This window comes from Hyla sarda, chromosome 11, assembly GCF_029499605.1.
Source record: "Hyla sarda isolate aHylSar1 chromosome 11, aHylSar1.hap1, whole genome shotgun sequence".
In the NCBI taxonomy this organism is placed as follows: Eukaryota; Metazoa; Chordata; class Amphibia; order Anura; family Hylidae; genus Hyla; species Hyla sarda.
This window is the reverse complement of record NC_079199.1, coordinates 29,307,063-29,325,486: the sequence shown is the minus strand read 5'-3', so window position 1 is coordinate 29,325,486 and position 18,424 is coordinate 29,307,063. Positions and strand designations below refer to the sequence as shown.

The window sequence follows — 18,424 nt, the reverse complement described above, 5'->3', positions numbered from 1 at the left end:
AGACGTGCACATTTTGGACATTCTACGGACAATACTGTAGACGTGCACATTTTGGACATTCTACGGACAATACTGTAGACGTGCACATTATGGACATACTACGGACAATACTGTAGACGTGCACATTTTGGACCTACTACGGACAATACTGTAGACGTGCACATTTTGGACATACTACGGACAATACTGTAGACGTGCACATTTTGGACATACTACGGACAATACTGTAGACGTGCACATTTTGGACATACTACGGACAATACTGTAGACGTGTACATTTTGGACCTACTACGGACAATACTGTAGACGTGCACATTTTGGACATACTACGGACAATACTGTAGACGTGCACATTTTGGACATTCTATGGACAATACTGTAGACGTGCACATTTCGGACATACTACGGACAATACTGTAGACGTGCACATTTTGGACCTACTACGGACAATACTGTAGACGTGCACATTTTGGACATACTACGGACAATACTGTAGACGTGCACATTTTGGACATTCTATGGACAATACTGTAGACGTGCACATTTCGGACATACTACGGACAATACTGTAGACGTGCACATTTTGGACATACTACGGACAATACTGTAGACGTGCACATTTCGGACATACTACGGACAATACTGTAGACGTGCACATTTCGGGCATACTACGGACAATACTGTAGACGTGCACATTTCGGACATACTACGGACAATACTGTAGACGTGCACATTTCGGGCATACTACGGACAATACTGTAGACGTGCACATTTCGGACATACTACGGACAATACTGTAGACGTGCACATTTCGGGCATACTACGGACAATACTGTAGACGTGCACATTTCGGACATACTACGGACAATACTGTAGACGTGCACATTTCGGGCATACTACGGACAATACTGTAGACGTGCACATTTTGGACCTACTACGGACAATACTGTAGACGTGCACATTTTGGACATACTACTTGTGCCCCCTTGTGTTGTCGTAGTTACTGTCACCAGGGGCAACAACACCCTGTCCACAGAGCCCAGGGGCCCCAGCTGAGGGGAGCCATGAGTTATGGGGGTCTGCACAAGGTTAAGGCATTGGGCCCTCCTGACTAGCACCCCGCACCTCTGTGCCCCCTGACAGTGCCAGCTGATATACAGTGTAGGCTGGGCACCTAACACACGCCTGACATAACTCTGCACACTTCACACACATGAGGCGAGCACACAGCAGTCAGCTCGGAGATAAAAGTGACAGGTCCGGGCACGGCCAGGACGGGGCGCTCTACCTGCGGTGTGTATGTCACCCAGCGCAGCACTGCGTCCACCGTCACCCGATCCCTCAGCAACAGCTCCAGGACCGCCGCCATTCTGTACCCTGCGCGCCAACCACGGGCAGCCTGACGTCACGCAAAGGGCGGGGCAGAAGGGAGACTGGAGGCGGGGCTACGCACACGTGAAGGAAAAAATGAAAGGGGCGGGCCCTGATGGTGCTCTGTCACTTGTGGGCGTGGCCTGGAGTGGAGTGTGTTTAGTTGACGCGCGCAGGGATGGAGCTTCGTATAGCGGATCATGGCGACAATGCGGAGGAGACGCGTGCTAGCATAGGAGACATGATAGACCAGTGTTTCCCAAGCAGGGTGCCTCCAGCTGTTGCAAAACTACAACTCCCAGCATGCCCGGACAGCCTTCGGCTGTCCGGGCATGCTGGGAGTTGTAGTTTTGCAACAGCTGGAGGCACCCTGCTTGGGAAACACTGTGATAGACGATAGCTCAGCCATGCTTTGTGGCAGTGCTTCCCAACCTCTGCAGCTGTTGCAAAACTCCCATTGTGGCCTGAACGTAAAATATAGAGGTCCCTCAAGTTACAATATTGATTGGTTCCAGGACGACCATTGTATGTTGAAACCGTTGTATGTTGAGACCAGAACTCTATGGAAACCTGGTAATTGGTTCTGAAGCCACCAAAATGTCATCCAAAAATAGGGAAAAAAAAGTGAGGAATAAACAAAAATAAATAGATAACTAAAATAGATAAAGCAAGTCTTTACATATAAATAAAGTTAAAAAAAAAAAAAAAAAAAGCTGCTCGTAGATGTAAATCACTGTCTATGTAGAGGACAGGAGCTTCTTCAGAGTCCTGTACAGAACACGCAATATCCTACAAAAAAGTAACATGGAGCCGCCCTCACCTGGTGTCCAAAAGGCGCAGCTAAGGCTGGGTTCACACTACGTTTTGTTCCATACGGGACCGCATACGGCAGGGGGAGCTGAAAACTTGCGGTCCCGTATGGAATTCATTTCAATGAGCTGACCGGAGGTAAACGCTGACTCCGGTCGGCTCATTTTTGCCCCGTATGCGGTTTTCCCACCGCACCTAAAATCGCGGTCGACTACGATTTTAGGTGTGGCGGAAAACCGCATACGGGGCAAAAATGAGCCGCCGGAGTCAGCGCTTCACTCCGGTCAGCTCATTGAAATTAATTACATACGGGACCGTATACATGAGCGCATGTTTTCAGCTCCCCCTGCCGTATGGGACAAAACGTAGTGTGAACACAGCCTAACCCTGGTACAGGTAAAGAGTACAGAACATGTAATACCTCCCTGTACTGTAGGGGGCGCTACTAGACAGGAACTCAGTGCAAACGCTTCAGTAATACAGGTAAAGAGTAGTACAGAACATGTAATACCTCCCTGTACTGTAGGGGGCGCTACCAAACAGGAACTCAGTGCAAACGCTTCAGTAATACAGGTATAGAGTAGTACAGAGCATGTAATACCTCCCTGTACTGTAGGGGGTGCTACCAGACAGGAACTCAGTCCAAACGCTTCAGTAATACAGGTAAAGAGTAGTACAGAGCATGTAATACCTCCCTGTACTGTAGGGGGTGCTACCAGACAGGAACGCAGTCCAAACGCTTCAGTAATACAGGTGTTTTACCAGTGAAATGTCCATTCTGATTGGTCGATTCTTCCAGCCATTGAAACGTTTCACAGATCTGGACTGTCTGTACATTGTATGTTGAGTCTGGTTTCAAGTTACAATGATCCAGAAAAGACCACTGTATGTTGAAACTATTGTATGTTGAGGCCATTGTAAGTTGAGGGATCACTGTAATTGGTTCTGCAATCTGGAGTCATCTGTCAGTTTTACCAAACCTGTGGTTCACAGCAATTGGAAAACTACAACTCGCATCATGCCAGAGAGGCCGATAGTGGCCTGACCAAACTAAGGAAGCATGCACAACACGTTTTTGCAATACAGTTCCCGTATCAGGTTTTTGATGAAAAACGGATTCCTCAAAACCGGACTAAACTGTATCAAAACGTGTGTACAAATTTCAACCTGTATACGGTTTAAAACCATATACGGTTTGAAAAATGATGTCCGGTTGCATACGTTTAAAAAAAAAAAAAAAAAAAAAAACGTATACGTTTTTAACTTTTCATTCCATTTTGAATAAAGTTTAACTTGTTTGATTGAAATTCCAAGAAAAAAAAACTGTGCAAAGTAAAAAACCGTATGGTGAAAACCGTATGGAACTGTACGCACATACAGTTCTGTACGGTTCCCATTGACTCCCATGTTAAAAAAAACTTATATAGTTTCAATACGGTTTTTCACCTGGACCAAAAATTGTGGTAGACTACGGTTTTGGGTACCGGAAAAAACGGACAAAACCACACAAGACGCAAAATGTACACAACCGGATGCATCGTTTGGCGTACGGTTTTCAATATGAGAAAGCAACAAGTAATACCGCTCACTCCTTCAAACAAATCCGGAGCACATGCGCAAGGACACGCCGGTCCCGCCGTTGGCTTTGTACAATGGTAGAAAGAAGAATTGTCCAGCGCTGGGTTTGCAGGTAAAAGCTTGCTTTTATTTAGAAAATCCGACAGAAGCACCTAACAGAGGACAATGCCTGACGCGTTTCGCACCTGGGTGCTTAATCAATATGGTTACGTACAGTTTTCAAATTGAAAATGTATACGGGAACTGTACTGCAAAAACGTGGTGTGAACCCTTACTTACCTATTCCCTATATGTGACCCTACCCTTAGGCTATGCTCACATGGCAGGAATTCTGCAGTAAATTCCACAGAAATTAATTGCCCATTCACTTCAATGGAATTCCTGCAGCAGAAATTCTGCAGTAAAATCCCATTGAAGCGTATTGGCTATAAATTTATAAAGGACTTTCATGCCGAACTTCTTGCAGAAATTCTGGCATGTGAACATAGCTTCAGGGTACATTCACACGTACAGGATCTGCTGTATATTTTCTGCAGCTGATTTTGATATGCAGCAGATCCTGTACGTGTGAACGTCGTACCCTCAGAGTGGTTTCAACGTTCCCAAAAGTGGGTGGTTTACTGTAGGTCCCCCATTAAGAAAGTATATTTCCCCCTCGTGCCAGTAGGCAGGTAGTCCATTAGGTAGGTATGTCCTACAGTAGTTGTTCCCTTATTAGGTAGTCCCCCATATAGGTAGGTATGTACTCAGGTCATGAATACATCAACGAAAAAGTGGGTACAAAAGGTCGTTGATGAGGCAAAACTTTATTAACATGAATGGCTATGACAAAAAAAGACAAGGATAAAATCACATAAAATAGTGCTATGGTGGAATCTGATAAGAATTGGGGCTATGCACGCCAATAGTAAATGTGCAACATGCAAAATGCAGCAAGGTATAACAAATAAGCTCACTACTCCTTTAAGAGAGGGAACATAACAGCAGCAAAAATAAAGTGCACTACTCCTTTAAAGGGGTACTCCGGCGCTTAGACATCTTATTTCCTATCCAAAGGATAGGGGATACGGTGCCTGATCGCAGGGGTCCCGCCGCTGGGACCCCCGTGATCTTCCACGCCGCACCCCGTTTAAAATCAGTCCCCGGAGCGAACGCTCCGGGGACTGATTTTAAACGGGGTGCTGCGTGCAAGATCACGGGGGTCCCAGCGGCGGGACCCCCGTGATCAGGCATCTTATCCCCTATCCTTTGGATAGGAAATAAGATGTCTAAGCGCCGGAGTACCCCTTTAAGAGAGGGAACATAACAGCAGTGCCCCGGAAGAAGCCTTGGAGCGAAACGTTGGGTGTTGGAGGCCTGCACGTTGCACTTGCTGTCACTATTGGCAAACAGTGTGCAGCATGTTTACATTCTGTACCCATCTGCACTTATGCTTATTTTAGGATTGATCAGCTTGTATACTCTACCAAATGTACTTTATTCCACTACTGCTGCTATACTACTGTAATTAAAGGGGTACTCTGGTGAAAACCTTTTTTTCTTTTAAATCAACTGGTGGGAGAAAGTTAAACATATTTGTAAATTACTTCTATTAAAAAATCTTAATCCTTCCTGTTCTTATTAGCTGCTGAATACTACTGAGGAAATTCTTTTCTTTTTGGAATGCTCTCTGATGACATCACGAGCACAGTTCTCTCTGCTGACGCTATTATAATAATAATAATAACGCTTTATTTATTGTTGTCCTTAGTGGGATTTGAACCCAAGTCCCCAGCACTGCAAGGATGATGGGGATGTCATCAGTGTTCCAAAAAGAAAGTAGCATTCAGCAGCTAATAAGTACTGGAAGTATTAAGATTTTTTTAATAGAAGTCATTTACAAATATGTTTAACTTTCTGCCACCAGTTGATTTAAAAGAAAAAAGGTTTTCACCGGAGTACCCCTTTAAGTATAGGATGGCTTACTTACTTACTATAATGCACTTTATTCATGCTGCTGTTATGTCCCTTCTCTTAAAGGAGTAGTGAGCATATTTGTTATACCTTGCTGAATTTTGCATGTTGCACATTTACTATTGGCGTGCATAGCCCCGATTCTTGGCAGATTCCACCATAGCACTTACTATTTTATGTGATTTTATCCTTGTCTTGTTTGTCATAGAATTCATGTTAATAAAGTTTTGCCTCATCAATGACCTTTGTACGCACTTTTTCGTTGATGTATTCATAGTTTTGGCGTAGGTTAGTTACGCATGAGAAGCTTTGGGTTGCATATGTACTAGGGCTGCACGATATGAGGAAAATGTGCGATTGCGATTATGGGCCTAAATATTGCGATTTCGATACAATAAATAAGTGGTGAAATCCCGCAATTTCATGTCCAATCTCCTCCATTTTACAACTATCCACTCATTTTATGCCCACCGCCTATTTCACATCTCCCCATTTAATTTCCATCCCCCCAGTCACATTCTCCCCTCATGGTCACATCTTCTCCCATCACATTCCCCCCTCCCCCAGCCAAATTCTCCCCCCATATCACATCTAACCCCCAACTGCCCCCCCTCCCCCCATCACATTCTCTCCCTGAAAAGGTAAAGAGGAAACACCGGACCACATGGAGACGAACGGCATCTGCAGGGACCGGGATTAGGTGAGCAAAAGGTCTTTTTTCTCCCTGCGCTCTTTTACTTAGCTCAGTGTTTTTCTAGCAGGGTGCCTCCAGCTGTTGTGAAACTACTACTACCAGCATGCCTGGACAGCCTTTGCCGGTTCTGGCATGCTGGGAGTTGTAGTTTTGCAACAACTGGAAGCACCCTGGTTGGGAAACACTGACTTTTAGTATTTAAATTTCTTTTTACCTGCTCTGGCCGGCCCCCACCCGCAGCAGCACACGTGAGCCGGCCCGAGCTGATAATCGCAAGTTTTCCCAGGGGGGCCGTATCGCGATAAATCGTGCAGCCCTAATATTTACTCAGGTCAGTAACTTCCTCCCCCATTAGGTTAATACATCCTTAGGTAGGTAGTATGATCTTATCCCCAGTAGGCAAATACTACAGCAGCTAGTTAGCCAAATAGTTAGGTAGGCAGCCAAGTGGCTGGGTTAGTAGTTTGGTAGGTATGTAAGTAAATAGGTAGGTAGGTATTTAGCTGCCCACTTCCCCCCATCCCCCATGCCAGGATGGAAAAAAAAAAAAAGTCATGCTTACCTCCGTACAGCAAAGCGATCTCCAGTACAGCCAGGCTGTGTCTTCCTACCTCCTGCCTACCTACCTGGTGGACAGACAGCAAGCCAAGGATAATAATGTCAAGAGTACCTGTCATCACAAAAACTTTTTATATGTTGTTAATTAATGTATTAGAAACAACTTTCTAATACCATGTCATAATTATTTTTTATATTTATATATTTATTTTGACTTGTAAAAACTGACCACTAGGGGTCTCCCTACAAGTCCAGGTCGCAAGTCTGTCATAGAGTTCAGACACATGCATGAGTCCTAACTCTCATAGTGCAGCCAGGACACTGACAAGCACAGCTCAGCTCCCTGCCTGTCAATCAGACAGACGAGCACTGTGCACGCTGCATGGCGCACCTCAGCTACACTGAACACTGCCTGCAGTGAGCAAGCTTTGTAAGAGGATTATGAAGGAAATACTGGACAAAAATGAGAAATAAAAACTGCGGGGGGGGGGGGGGGGGGGGCTGGGAGGATTGCATCAGGTAATGAAGAGGGCAACATACCAGCAGCATAATGTAAAGCAATGGAGATGGTGGCAGGTACTCCTTAAGAGAGGCATAGAGGCTCGTCACAAGAACATAGTTTTGTCTCTGTATGAATCTCGGGTGTGAGATCTGGAAACAAGGTGTAGGGAAAGTGACTGGAGGGGGAGCAAGGAGTTTAAGCCCTCCAAACTTCAGTGGTTTGGGAACTACTTTTTGACACTAGAGAATAAAAGCATTGGTCTATGTTAAAAGAGGTACTTCGGTGGAAAACAATTTTTTTTTTAATCAACTGGTGCTAGAAAGTTAAACTGATTTGTAAATTACTTCTATTTAAAAATCATAATCCTTCCAGTACTTATCAGCTGCTGTATATTACAGAGGAAGTTCTTTTCTTTTTGAATTTCTTTTCTGTCTGACCACAGTGCTCTCTGCTGACACCTCTGTCCATGTCAGGAACTGTCCAGAGCAGGAGAGGTTAGCTATGGGGATTTACTCCTACTCTGGACAGTTCCTGACATTGACAGGAGGTGTCAGCAGAGAGCACTGACAGATATATGAAAGGTTATCTGTGTCTGTTACCCTAACAGCATCTAACAGTGTTAGCAGTTTGGAATATGAATTGCAGCTGACAGATTCCTGTAAACATTTCCCACCTCACATATTAATCTGAAGTTTTCCATTATCCAGGACTGTCCTTTTGGATCTAAGACACTTCTCAATAACCTATCAATGCCAGAATAGGGACTGTGAGGCTATGTTCAAACGCCAGAATTTCTGCCTAAAATTCTGCATGAATTTATAGCCAATACACTTTTTTCGGATTCCACTTTCCCAATCACACAGCAGAATTTCCACTACAGAATTTGCGCTGCATGAATTCCACTGAAGTGAATGGGAAATTCATTTCTGAGGAATTTCCTGTAGAATTTTCATGCAGAGTTCCGTGCGAACATAACCTGACTCTAGACTTCTGCTCCCTGTCCTGTTGAGCCTGCTGTAGCACTGTACAGTACTTTCCATATAGAGGGGTGGCAGTGTGCGCCGCCATTAGCCCATCCATAAAGCCAACCTTCACAACACTTTGTTGCTGCACCGTGACTTTACATTCTTGCCAGCAAACCAGAACTCAGCAGCAGCATAGTGTTCCTAGCGCTAATGGTAGCGCTTCCAAGCGGGCACATATATGTATATATAGACACAAACAGTATGTAGACACTTATGCACACACACATGTACATAATACACAATAACCACTTACCGTTTCATTGTTTGGACGTTGCAGGGGAGGAGTAGTGTGGAGTGAGTTGGGGACCGCCTGGCAGGATTGACACAGGCAGACATGTTGAGCCCGAGACTGACTGACTGACTGACTCCGTGTGTCCTGCTGTCATCTACGAGCGCTGTCCAGCAGTCCCACTCCTGCTCTTAGAGTGCTTAGTTGTGTTTATAGTGAAGGTCTCTTACTTACTTTTTAAATAGAATCTAGCAGCTACAATTCACGTTCCAAACTGCCGTGTCAGGAACTGTCCAGAGCAGGAGAGGTTTGCTATGGGGATTTGCTCCTGCTCTGGACAGTTCTTGACATGGACAGAGGTGTCAGCAGAGAGCACGGGGATCAGACTGGAAAGAACTACACAACTTCCTCTGGAGCATACAGTAGCTAAGTACTGTAGGATTAAGATTATTACAAGGAGAACTGCGACGCAACACTTAAAAGGGGTACTCCGGTGGGGAAAAAAAATTCTTTTTTTTTTTTTTATAAATCAACTGGTGCCAGAAAGTAAAACAGATTTGTAAATTACTTCTATTAAAAAAATCTTAATCCTTCCAGTACTTATTAGCTGCTGAATACTACAGAGGAAATTCTTTTCTTTTTGGAACACAGAGCTCTCTGATGACATGACCACGGTGCTCTCTGCTGACATCCATGTCCATTTTAAGAACTGTCCAGAGTAGGAGAAAATCCCCATAGAAAGCACATGCTGCTCTGGACAGTTCCTAAAATGGACAGAGGTGTCAGCAGAGAGCTCTGTGGTCATGATGTCAGCAGAGAGCACAGTGTTCCAAAAAGAAAATAATTTCCTCTGTAGTATTCAACAGCTAATAAGTACTGGAAGGATTAAGATATTTTAATAGAAGTAATTTACAAATCTGTTTAACTTTCTGACACCAGCTGATAAAAAAAAAAAAAAAAAAGTTTTCCACCAGAGTGCCCCTTTAATATCCAGCTTATGGGACCTGGTGGAACAAGACAATCCTCCCCCAATACCAATTTGTTTAGTATTTTTCAAACCTATAAACTGTTATAGTGATACAACCATATTTTAGCACCTGTTTGAATGACCATATGTAAAATATACCTGGTGAAGGTCTCAGATCAGCCCAAAATGTATTGGATTTGTAATGAATAAAGCTATCATTGAAGAAGGTCTCCTTGTATGCAGTCCTTGCAAAAATTCAGCAAAGCAACCTCTGCAAGTGTTAAGAGTTTCTTCGATCCCAGTGGTTCTTCTTGCAACGTTCGTTCTGATTGTTGATTGTAAAAATGTAGTTACAATGTCAAGGTTTTAAGTAAGGAGATGTATGGCAAAACCTGAGGCGGCTAGGAATTCCGGTGCTGACCAAGGAGGAGACAATGGAGCCAGGTGTGTAACGAACAGATTTAATCCAATGTGACGCGTTTCACCGTGCTTGCGCAGTTTCATCAGACCAAGGAGGAGACAATGGAGCCAGGTGTGTAACGAACAGATTTAATCCAATGCAACGCGTTTCACAGCGCTTGCGCGGTTTCATCAGGCATCCGCCTGATGAAACCGCGCAAGCGCGGTGAAACACGTCACATTGGATTAAATCTGTTCGTTACACACCTGGCTCCATTGTCTCCTCCTTGGTCAGTGCCGGAATTCCTAGCCTCCTCGAAGTTTGCCATACATCTCCTTACTGTTTTTAGGAAGGCTGCAGACCAGGATCATTTTATTAAACGCATATTCTGGTTGTGTGGGAATGCACACAACCTGGCAGGGTGAGCCTTTACCTTTTCCCTCCCCTCCCACACACCTGTGATCCCGTTGATTCTCCACAAGGGAGCGCTTGTTTTTCTTTGTTTTAAAGGTTTTAAGTTGTAGAGGAATACACAACCATGTAAAACTAAAATGCGGCAGTGCAGGAAACAACCCTTCTATTTAAATCTTGGGGATTTGTGTATATATATATATATATATATATATATATATATATACACACATACACAAGAAATCTGTACAAACCAGTTGGCATACAGTTAATACATACATTGCGCCATTTCAGTACATAAAAAACACCACCATAAGTAATTTTTTTTCTTTTTATTTCCTCTTTACACGTTCAGTGAATATAACAAAAAAAAGCATGTACCCGAATCAATGGCATCGTTTATCCCAAGTGCCTGTTTACAAGCATAAAAGAAACCAATTTAAGTTGGGAAGCAGTAGGAGAAGAACGATTTTTTTAGGTTTAGTTTTTCTACCTTTTTTTTTGGACAAAAAGGGCATTTTTTTACCCAAACTATCTCAAGTACACAACAGTTTACAATGACTGCAACCAACGGAAAGGCCTGATGCTATCCTGCTTTTAACCCCGAAGTAACACAAATGAGTTGTGATCATACCATCGAAATGGCGCAGAACACATCAAATGCGCCAGATGATAGACACTAATAGCCAGTGTGTGCAAGCATCCAGCAACCAAACTGAAATCTGGGGGTAACACGCCTGATAAGTCAGATTTGGTTTTCTTGTACCACCATGTGAATGCTGAAAATGTCACAAGATAAATTTAATGCGACATTCCCCACTTAAAGGGGTATTCCGGGCAAAAACATTTTATCCCCTATCCAAAGGATAAGTGATAAGATGTCTGATCGTGGGGGGCCCGCCGCTGAGACCCCCTGCGATCTCCCTGCAGCACCCGCTTTCTACCTCCGAGTTCCCGGGACTGGAGATGTGATGTCACGCCACTCCATGCCCCCTCCATTCATGTCTATGGGAGGGGGCGTGACGGCCGTCACGCCCCCTCCCATAGACATGAATGAAGGGGGCGTGGTGCGACGTCACGTCCCCAGTCCCGGAAACCTGGAGGTTTCTGAAACTGGAGATTCAGCACCCGGGTGCTGCAGGGAGATCGCAGGGGGTCTAAGCAGCGGGCCCCCCTGCGATCAGACATCTTATCCCCTATCCTTTTGATAGGGGATAAAATGTTTTTGCCCGGAATACCCCTTTAAAAAAAAATTTTCATCAATTCTTTATTACCCGTTTCATTTTTAACAGAAAAATGGTAAAAAAACAACTTGTTTAAAATAACACAGTGAAACCCAGCTTTACCTTTATTTTATTTAAAAAAAATTGCAAAGCAAATAGCAATTCTTTTTATATTTATATATTACTGTAAGTCATTACTGATTATTTAGGTATGGGAAATTTGATTTATTACTTTGAATACTACAGAACCAAGCAGTGTCTGCTGATGGGACCACAGGGCATCTTCTAGAACTTTTAGGGTTTCAGAGACACTTATTATGGATTGTCCTCAGGATAAGCCATCAATACCTGATCAGTAGGGGACACCTGGCAACCCCTGCCAATCACCTGCTTGCCAGAGCTGCGGAATATGGCATCCATAGTGAAAGGAGCCAGAAGCTCCATACAATGTATAATGGTCTCTCTGGGTTACATCATCTGCCATATACTTCTAAGACTATCTTTACATGGAGGAAAATGTGTGGAATGTCCGCTCGGAAAACAAAGGCAGGCATTTCACATTTGAAAGTTCCAGCGGGCACTAGGACATGTCTATTCTTTCTGCGGATGCCGGATTCGGGTTTTTCACAGCAGAAACATCTGCGCAGTGCAGCAGAATTCCATTGAAATTTATGGGACTCTGCTGCAGCGGAATGTCTGTGCAGAACATTCCGGTGTAATTCCGCATAGACATTCCGCCAAGTGAACATACCTTTAAAAGTGCTGAGGTGCGGTAACCTAGCACTAGAGATGAGCGAACTTACAGTAAATTCGATTCGTCACAAACTTCTCGGCTCGGCAGTTGATGTCTTTTCCTGCTTAAATTAGTTCAGCCTTCAGGTGCTCCGGTGGGCTGGAAAAGGTGGATACATTCTTAGGAAAGCTGAACTGATTTATGCAGGAAAAGTCATCAACTGCCGAGCCGAGAAGTTCGTGACGAATCGAATTTACTGTAAGTTTGCTCATCTCTACCTAGCACATTCACTACATAATGTACGGAGCCTCATCCTACCATATACGTGGGCACCACGGCTCCTCTACCAAACAGCTGATCTTTGGGGTGCCGCTTATCCGACCCACACTGATCATATATTGTTGGCCTTTGTGAGGATAAAAGCCATCAATAGAAATGCCCTGGAAATCTCTTTAAATGCCCCATGTAGTCCTGAAATTTGTTAGATCCTCCTACTTGTCAAAAAAGGGATGACCTAAATAAAATGGTATCCTGATTTACTGTTTGTAGATTTCTCTAATAAAGATGGAGATCTTTTTAATATACATTTCATTTAGATTAAAAACACAAAAACATTTTTTTTTTGTTTTTTTCCCCACTGCTCCTGCGCTCATATGGGGAGATTTATAAAAACCTGTGCAGGGGAAAAGTTGACCAGTTGCCCATAGCAACCAATCAGATTCCTTCTTTCATTTTTCAGAGGCCTTTTTTAAAAATGAAAGAAGCGATCTGATTGGTTGCTATGGGCAACTGGTCCACTTCTCCTCTGCACAGGTTTGTATACATCTCCCCAATAGCTCCTTTGTTACCCTGCTGTTTTATTCTGTTACAGTAATGACAATAATTGATCATGTGATCACAGCGGCCAATCAGTAGCTTTGGTGTTGATGTTTGTAGCTCACCGATTGCTACAGGGAGCTCGACATGTCACCGCAGCAGCCCTGTCAACAAAGGCTGGTGTGGAGGGGACACCATTACAATCACTGTGGTAACAGCTTTAAGATTATTTAAAAAGTTAAGGAAACCTTTATTATTAAACATGTGAACCTATATTCAGTTGACTGAATTTTTTTATGGAATTGAGATATGGAATAATTTATTTATATGTAAACAACATCAACATTTCAAATAAATTGCTGCAAAAAAAAACTAATTTACAAAGTAACAAAATAAATACTATATAGCATCATATACAAAAAGGTTATAGTGTTAAACAGAACAGAAAAAAAACAACAAAAAATAACATAACAGAAAACAAAGTGCATATTTAACATTTCCATTAGTGGAAGACTGAGCCCCAATCATGGAAAAGCGGTAAGTACCTCAAATAATTCTTGGATACAAAAAGGTCCATTACCTAAAAGCAAGAACATTTTATATATATAGGAACTTACTAAGAACTAGGCAGAACAATTCTGGATTATTTACTTGGTCATATTTTAGGCTCTTGTCAATTTAGTTACAAACAGGGTTGGATGTCAAAGGAAATATTTTCTTCTTACTGTAACATCTTCGAGATTAAAAAATAAAAAATTGAAGGACCTGCTGACCTCACACGCGACATTGTAAACCAGCCCTAAGGCTACACGGCAATTATTTATCACATGACTTGTCACAGTAACCCATAGAAATATCATGTGTTTACCGCGACAGTCATACAACCTCAATGCATCCCAAATAGTTGTGCACAAGTTACAACCAAGTCAGAATTTTTAGGATCACACTCTTGTCTCATCAGGAGGCTGCACTAAGGTTTTACAGCAGCCGCCTGGAACATAAAATTATTGTGTAGCCCTAGCCGTACAGTGTACCTACCTCCAATTATACTGAGAAATGTTATAGTACTGGAGTATAGTTGTGTGCACAATAATCTTTTATTTTTTTAAAGTATTTATTTAGTTTTTGCACTTTAAGTAACAGACATTACCAACAAGGTAAAAAGAAAACAAACAACAGCCTCCGTAGGTCCCAGAGACCAACTCCACAATAATGACAGGAAGTCAAAGGTATGCATAAACATTCCTTAACAGTAAAGAAGGGCACATCTGAGACCCGACCAGAGAAGGCCCAGCACAGACAGACAACCAAGCACTCAAGCAAGCACACTTCCTGGTAACCCCAACCCCCCCCCCGGCCACCCCCCCCCCCCATATAAGACAGCACCATGCCGCTTAAGACCTACTTAGGCAATCTAGCCGGGGGATGAGCTGCCAGGGAGTCCACACCACAGGGAGTCTTAGGGCACCTTCGACTAACATACAACGCATGGTACACCGGGACATATTTTTAACCAGATGTAGCCACCCAGACAAAGAGGCGGAGAGTTATCTTTCCAAGCCATTACTACCACCTAACGAGCACAGAAAAGGAGGAAACGGATCAGCAGTCGTCTATGTGAACCAAAGATAACCTCATTAATAACTCCCAACAGGCACACCATAGGCGACAGTAAAAAGGGAAAGTCCAGGTTACCTGCCAAAAACCCCATTACTTCCCTCCAGAAGGAGGCAATTACAGGACAATGCTAAACAGCATGTAAAAAAGGTGCCTACCTCTGAAGAGCAACGAAAACACAGATCAGACAGGGAAGCACCTACGCATTTCAATTTAGCAGGGGTATAATACAACCTCAAGACATATCTAAATTGGATAAATATATCTCTAGTACTAACCACAGTGGAGTAATAAGTACCCTCAACCTCTTTCCACTGGCATTCAGACAAATCCGGGATATCAGCCACCCATTCATGAAAGGCTTCAGAGAAAGTGCTAGGCCCCACCGATTTCTTAGAAGGAATCAGGGGAGCTAAATGAAAGAGGTAAAGGAATTTAGGAAGGTAAATTATTTTGAATATATTGATCCTGCCAGCTAAGGATAGAGGGAGTGAGGACCAGGCCTTCAACCACTCCACAGAGGAGCATAAGAGCGGTTTCAAATTCAGGGAAAAAAATCCGTCAGGAACGCACCTGTACACCCGCTGGAAGAGAGGAGGGAAGGGGGATCCCAGGTGAGAGCTCCATTAGAGAGGACTTAGCATAGTTGACCTGTATGCCCGAAATCGAACCAAACCGGTCAAGTAGGTCGATTAGAGACAGGAGAGACCCCTCCGCATCCGCCGAGTATACTAACATGTCATCTGCATAAAGGGAAACCTTCTCTACAATAGAACCCCTGGGGATACCACAGATAGTGGGGTCACTGCGAATGGCTGCTGCCAGAGGCTCAACCGCTAGCGCAAAAAGGAAGGGAGACACTGGGCACCCCTGCCTCGTTCCACGGCCCAGGAGAAAGGGAACAGAAACATCTAGGTTAGTGTGGATGCGGGCCCTAGGGCTATCATATAACAAACGAACCCAGGCACAAAAACTGGGCCCAAACCCAAATGCACCCAAGACCTCCCACAAATACGGCCACACCACCGAATCAAAGGCCTTATAGACATCCAGACTAACTACCACTCCAGTAGGAAAACCCTCCCCTACCGCTGCAACATTGAGTTGCAGGCGCTTAACATTCACATCAGTAGCTCTACCTGGCATAAACCCAGTTTGGTCAGGATGAATGATGGAGGAGAGGACACCACGTAGGCGAGTAGCCAGTACTCTAGCCAAGATCTTAATGTCAACATTTAAAAGGGAGATAGGTCTATAAGAATCAGGCAACAACAGGTCCTTTCCAGGCTTGGGGAGTACCACAACCAACACCTCCCTAATTAAATCAGGAAGAGAATCCCCAACAGCCATCGAGTGAAACAATTTAAAAGGAGATTAGGAGCCAGCCTCTCCCCATTAATCTTATAGCAATCACCAATCATCCCATCTAGACCCAGGGTTTTCCCATGAAGAAGTTCACTAATGGCCTGCTCCACCTCTTCAACCGTAAAGGGAGCGTTCAACGCCTCCGCCAGCGCATGACTTAGCATGGGAGGGGATAGCTCACTTAAGAAAAACAAAATTTCCCCCTGACAGGGCTTAGAGGGGCAGAATACAAGGAGGAGTAAAAGTCCCTGAAGACTGAGTTAATCAACTGGAGTCAGACACTACAGAACCATCCCCGCCCCCTAATACATGGCTAGCTCTCGCCAAGTAGGCCAACAACCTCCCATTCTTGTCCCCAAACTCAAATAAGGCAGCTTCCCTGTCCGATAACCACAACTGTACCCTATCCTTCTGGAAAACTAAAAGAGACCTCTGAGCCTTGACCCACGCCCTCTCATTATCAGGAGAAGGATCCCTAATATAAGCCGCCTTCAAAAGCACTCATTTCCTGCAGCAACTTACTCTCCACAGCCGACCTAATTCTCCTCTGACCCGCTACACCCGCTATAAAAGCACCCCTCACCATGGCGTTGTACGCATGCCATTGAACTAAAGGGTAAGAATAAGCAGCATTATGCTCCCAGTATTCAGCATGGGCAACCACTAAAGCCTCCGTAACTGCTTCAGCCTGCAGCCAGCAAACAAGGAAGGGGGACTAGGACCTAGGTTAAGGACTACAAGTATAGCAGAGTGGTCTGAGATCCCCCTAGTGGTGTAGGAAACATCTCTTACTCCCTGGAGGAGGTCCTTGGATGCCAGAGCAAAAGGACCTATGGGCTGCAGAGTAAAAGAAGCAGTCGGGTACTTCCACCTCCAGAGGTCAGTCAGGCCCAATGCCATTCGCCAGGTATTAAAAGAGGAGGAGCCAGGGTCAGCAGCAGTGGTGCGGTCTAGCAGATGATCAGGAGCCACATTAAAATCACCTATAAAAAGGACAGGATCGGAGGGAAAAGACAACAGTTAGTTAGCAATCAACTCCAAAACACAGACCTGGAAAGGCGGAGGACCTCTAGCGTAATTAGAAAAGGAGGCATGATAGCCCCACGCTAGCCAAGCTCTCTTCAGGGCAAGAAATTTCTGTCCCGTAACATGAGTTTCCTGCAAACATATAATGTGAGGAGAGTGACACTTCACAAAATCCAGACATAAGGCCCTCTTGAAATTGGAGTTAAGCCCCCGAACATTCCAGCTAATAACTTTTAGGGTCCCCATCACTAAAGACATCCAGAAACAAAAGCAGGACTGACCAAAGAAGGACCAAGTTAAGGAAGGAGAGACCCCCTGGACCAAAACACACCCCACGCAATCAACATAAAACAGACAGGGCACAAAACAAATAAACAGATGAAACAAAGCATAAGCAAAACATTCCCCAGAATTCCCTGCCTAACACTAAACGGGACATAGTAAAACATCTACGCCCTAACAGTGCAGACCAACACCCCAAATACAACTACTGCGGAGCATCAGAGGTACACCAAGTAAACTTAAAACACTACTAATACCAGAATCCTTCCGCGACCCAGCCACAAGAACTAGAATGGCCAGCAACTACAGAATACTACCCCCGGAGAAACCCTAGGGAGACCCGGAACCTAGGGAGACCCTGAGAGGAAAGCCCTGACTCCCTAACCCCTAAGGAATATAGTGGGAGGACAGTCATGAGCAGAACAGTCCAGGACAGTTCAATCCGGAGGTCTAACAAGGGAGGCAGCATCAATCTAATGAAGAGCCTCAGTCTGGGAGGTGAAGAACTTAGTAGAGGCTCCATCCACCACTCTCAGGTGTGCTGGATATAGCATCGCATATTGGTATCCCTTGGTACACAGATACGACAGACTTCAGTGAACTGCACTCGCTGCTTGCATAATTCCACGGAAAAGTCAGGGTAAAAAGACACTCAGCTCCCATCACAAATGACCTCTCACTTGAGTAGGACTGCATGCAGAACAGCATCCCTGTCCTTGAAGTGTAGAAGTTTGGCCAGGAAGGGACGAGGAGGACCCCCAGGAGGAGGAGGCCTAGCTGGGACCCTGTGGGCCCGTTCAACAGAGAAATAAGGAGAAAAGGTGTCCACTGGAAGAATCTCCTTCAGCGTTTCGAGGAATAACA

The 18,424-nt window shown here is 44.4% G+C and overlaps 1 protein-coding gene across 2 annotated transcripts in view; it reads right to left on the bottom strand.

Annotated features, from left to right (window-relative positions):
- Window positions 1-18,424, bottom strand: part of CDAN1 (codanin 1) — an 87,671-nt gene that overhangs the window by 60,199 nt on the left and 9,048 nt on the right. Inside the window, exon 1 of one of the 2 annotated variants that reach the window (XM_056545831.1) lies at window positions 1,289-1,438. The exons of the other annotated variant lie outside the window; for it this stretch is intronic. Within the exon in view, the coding sequence (XP_056401806.1) occupies window positions 1,289-1,369 (81 nt within the window). The 5' untranslated portion in view covers window positions 1,370-1,438. Of the gene's footprint in view, window positions 1-1,288; window positions 1,439-18,424 lie in introns of those variants that run through there. 2 annotated transcript variants of the gene reach the window in all.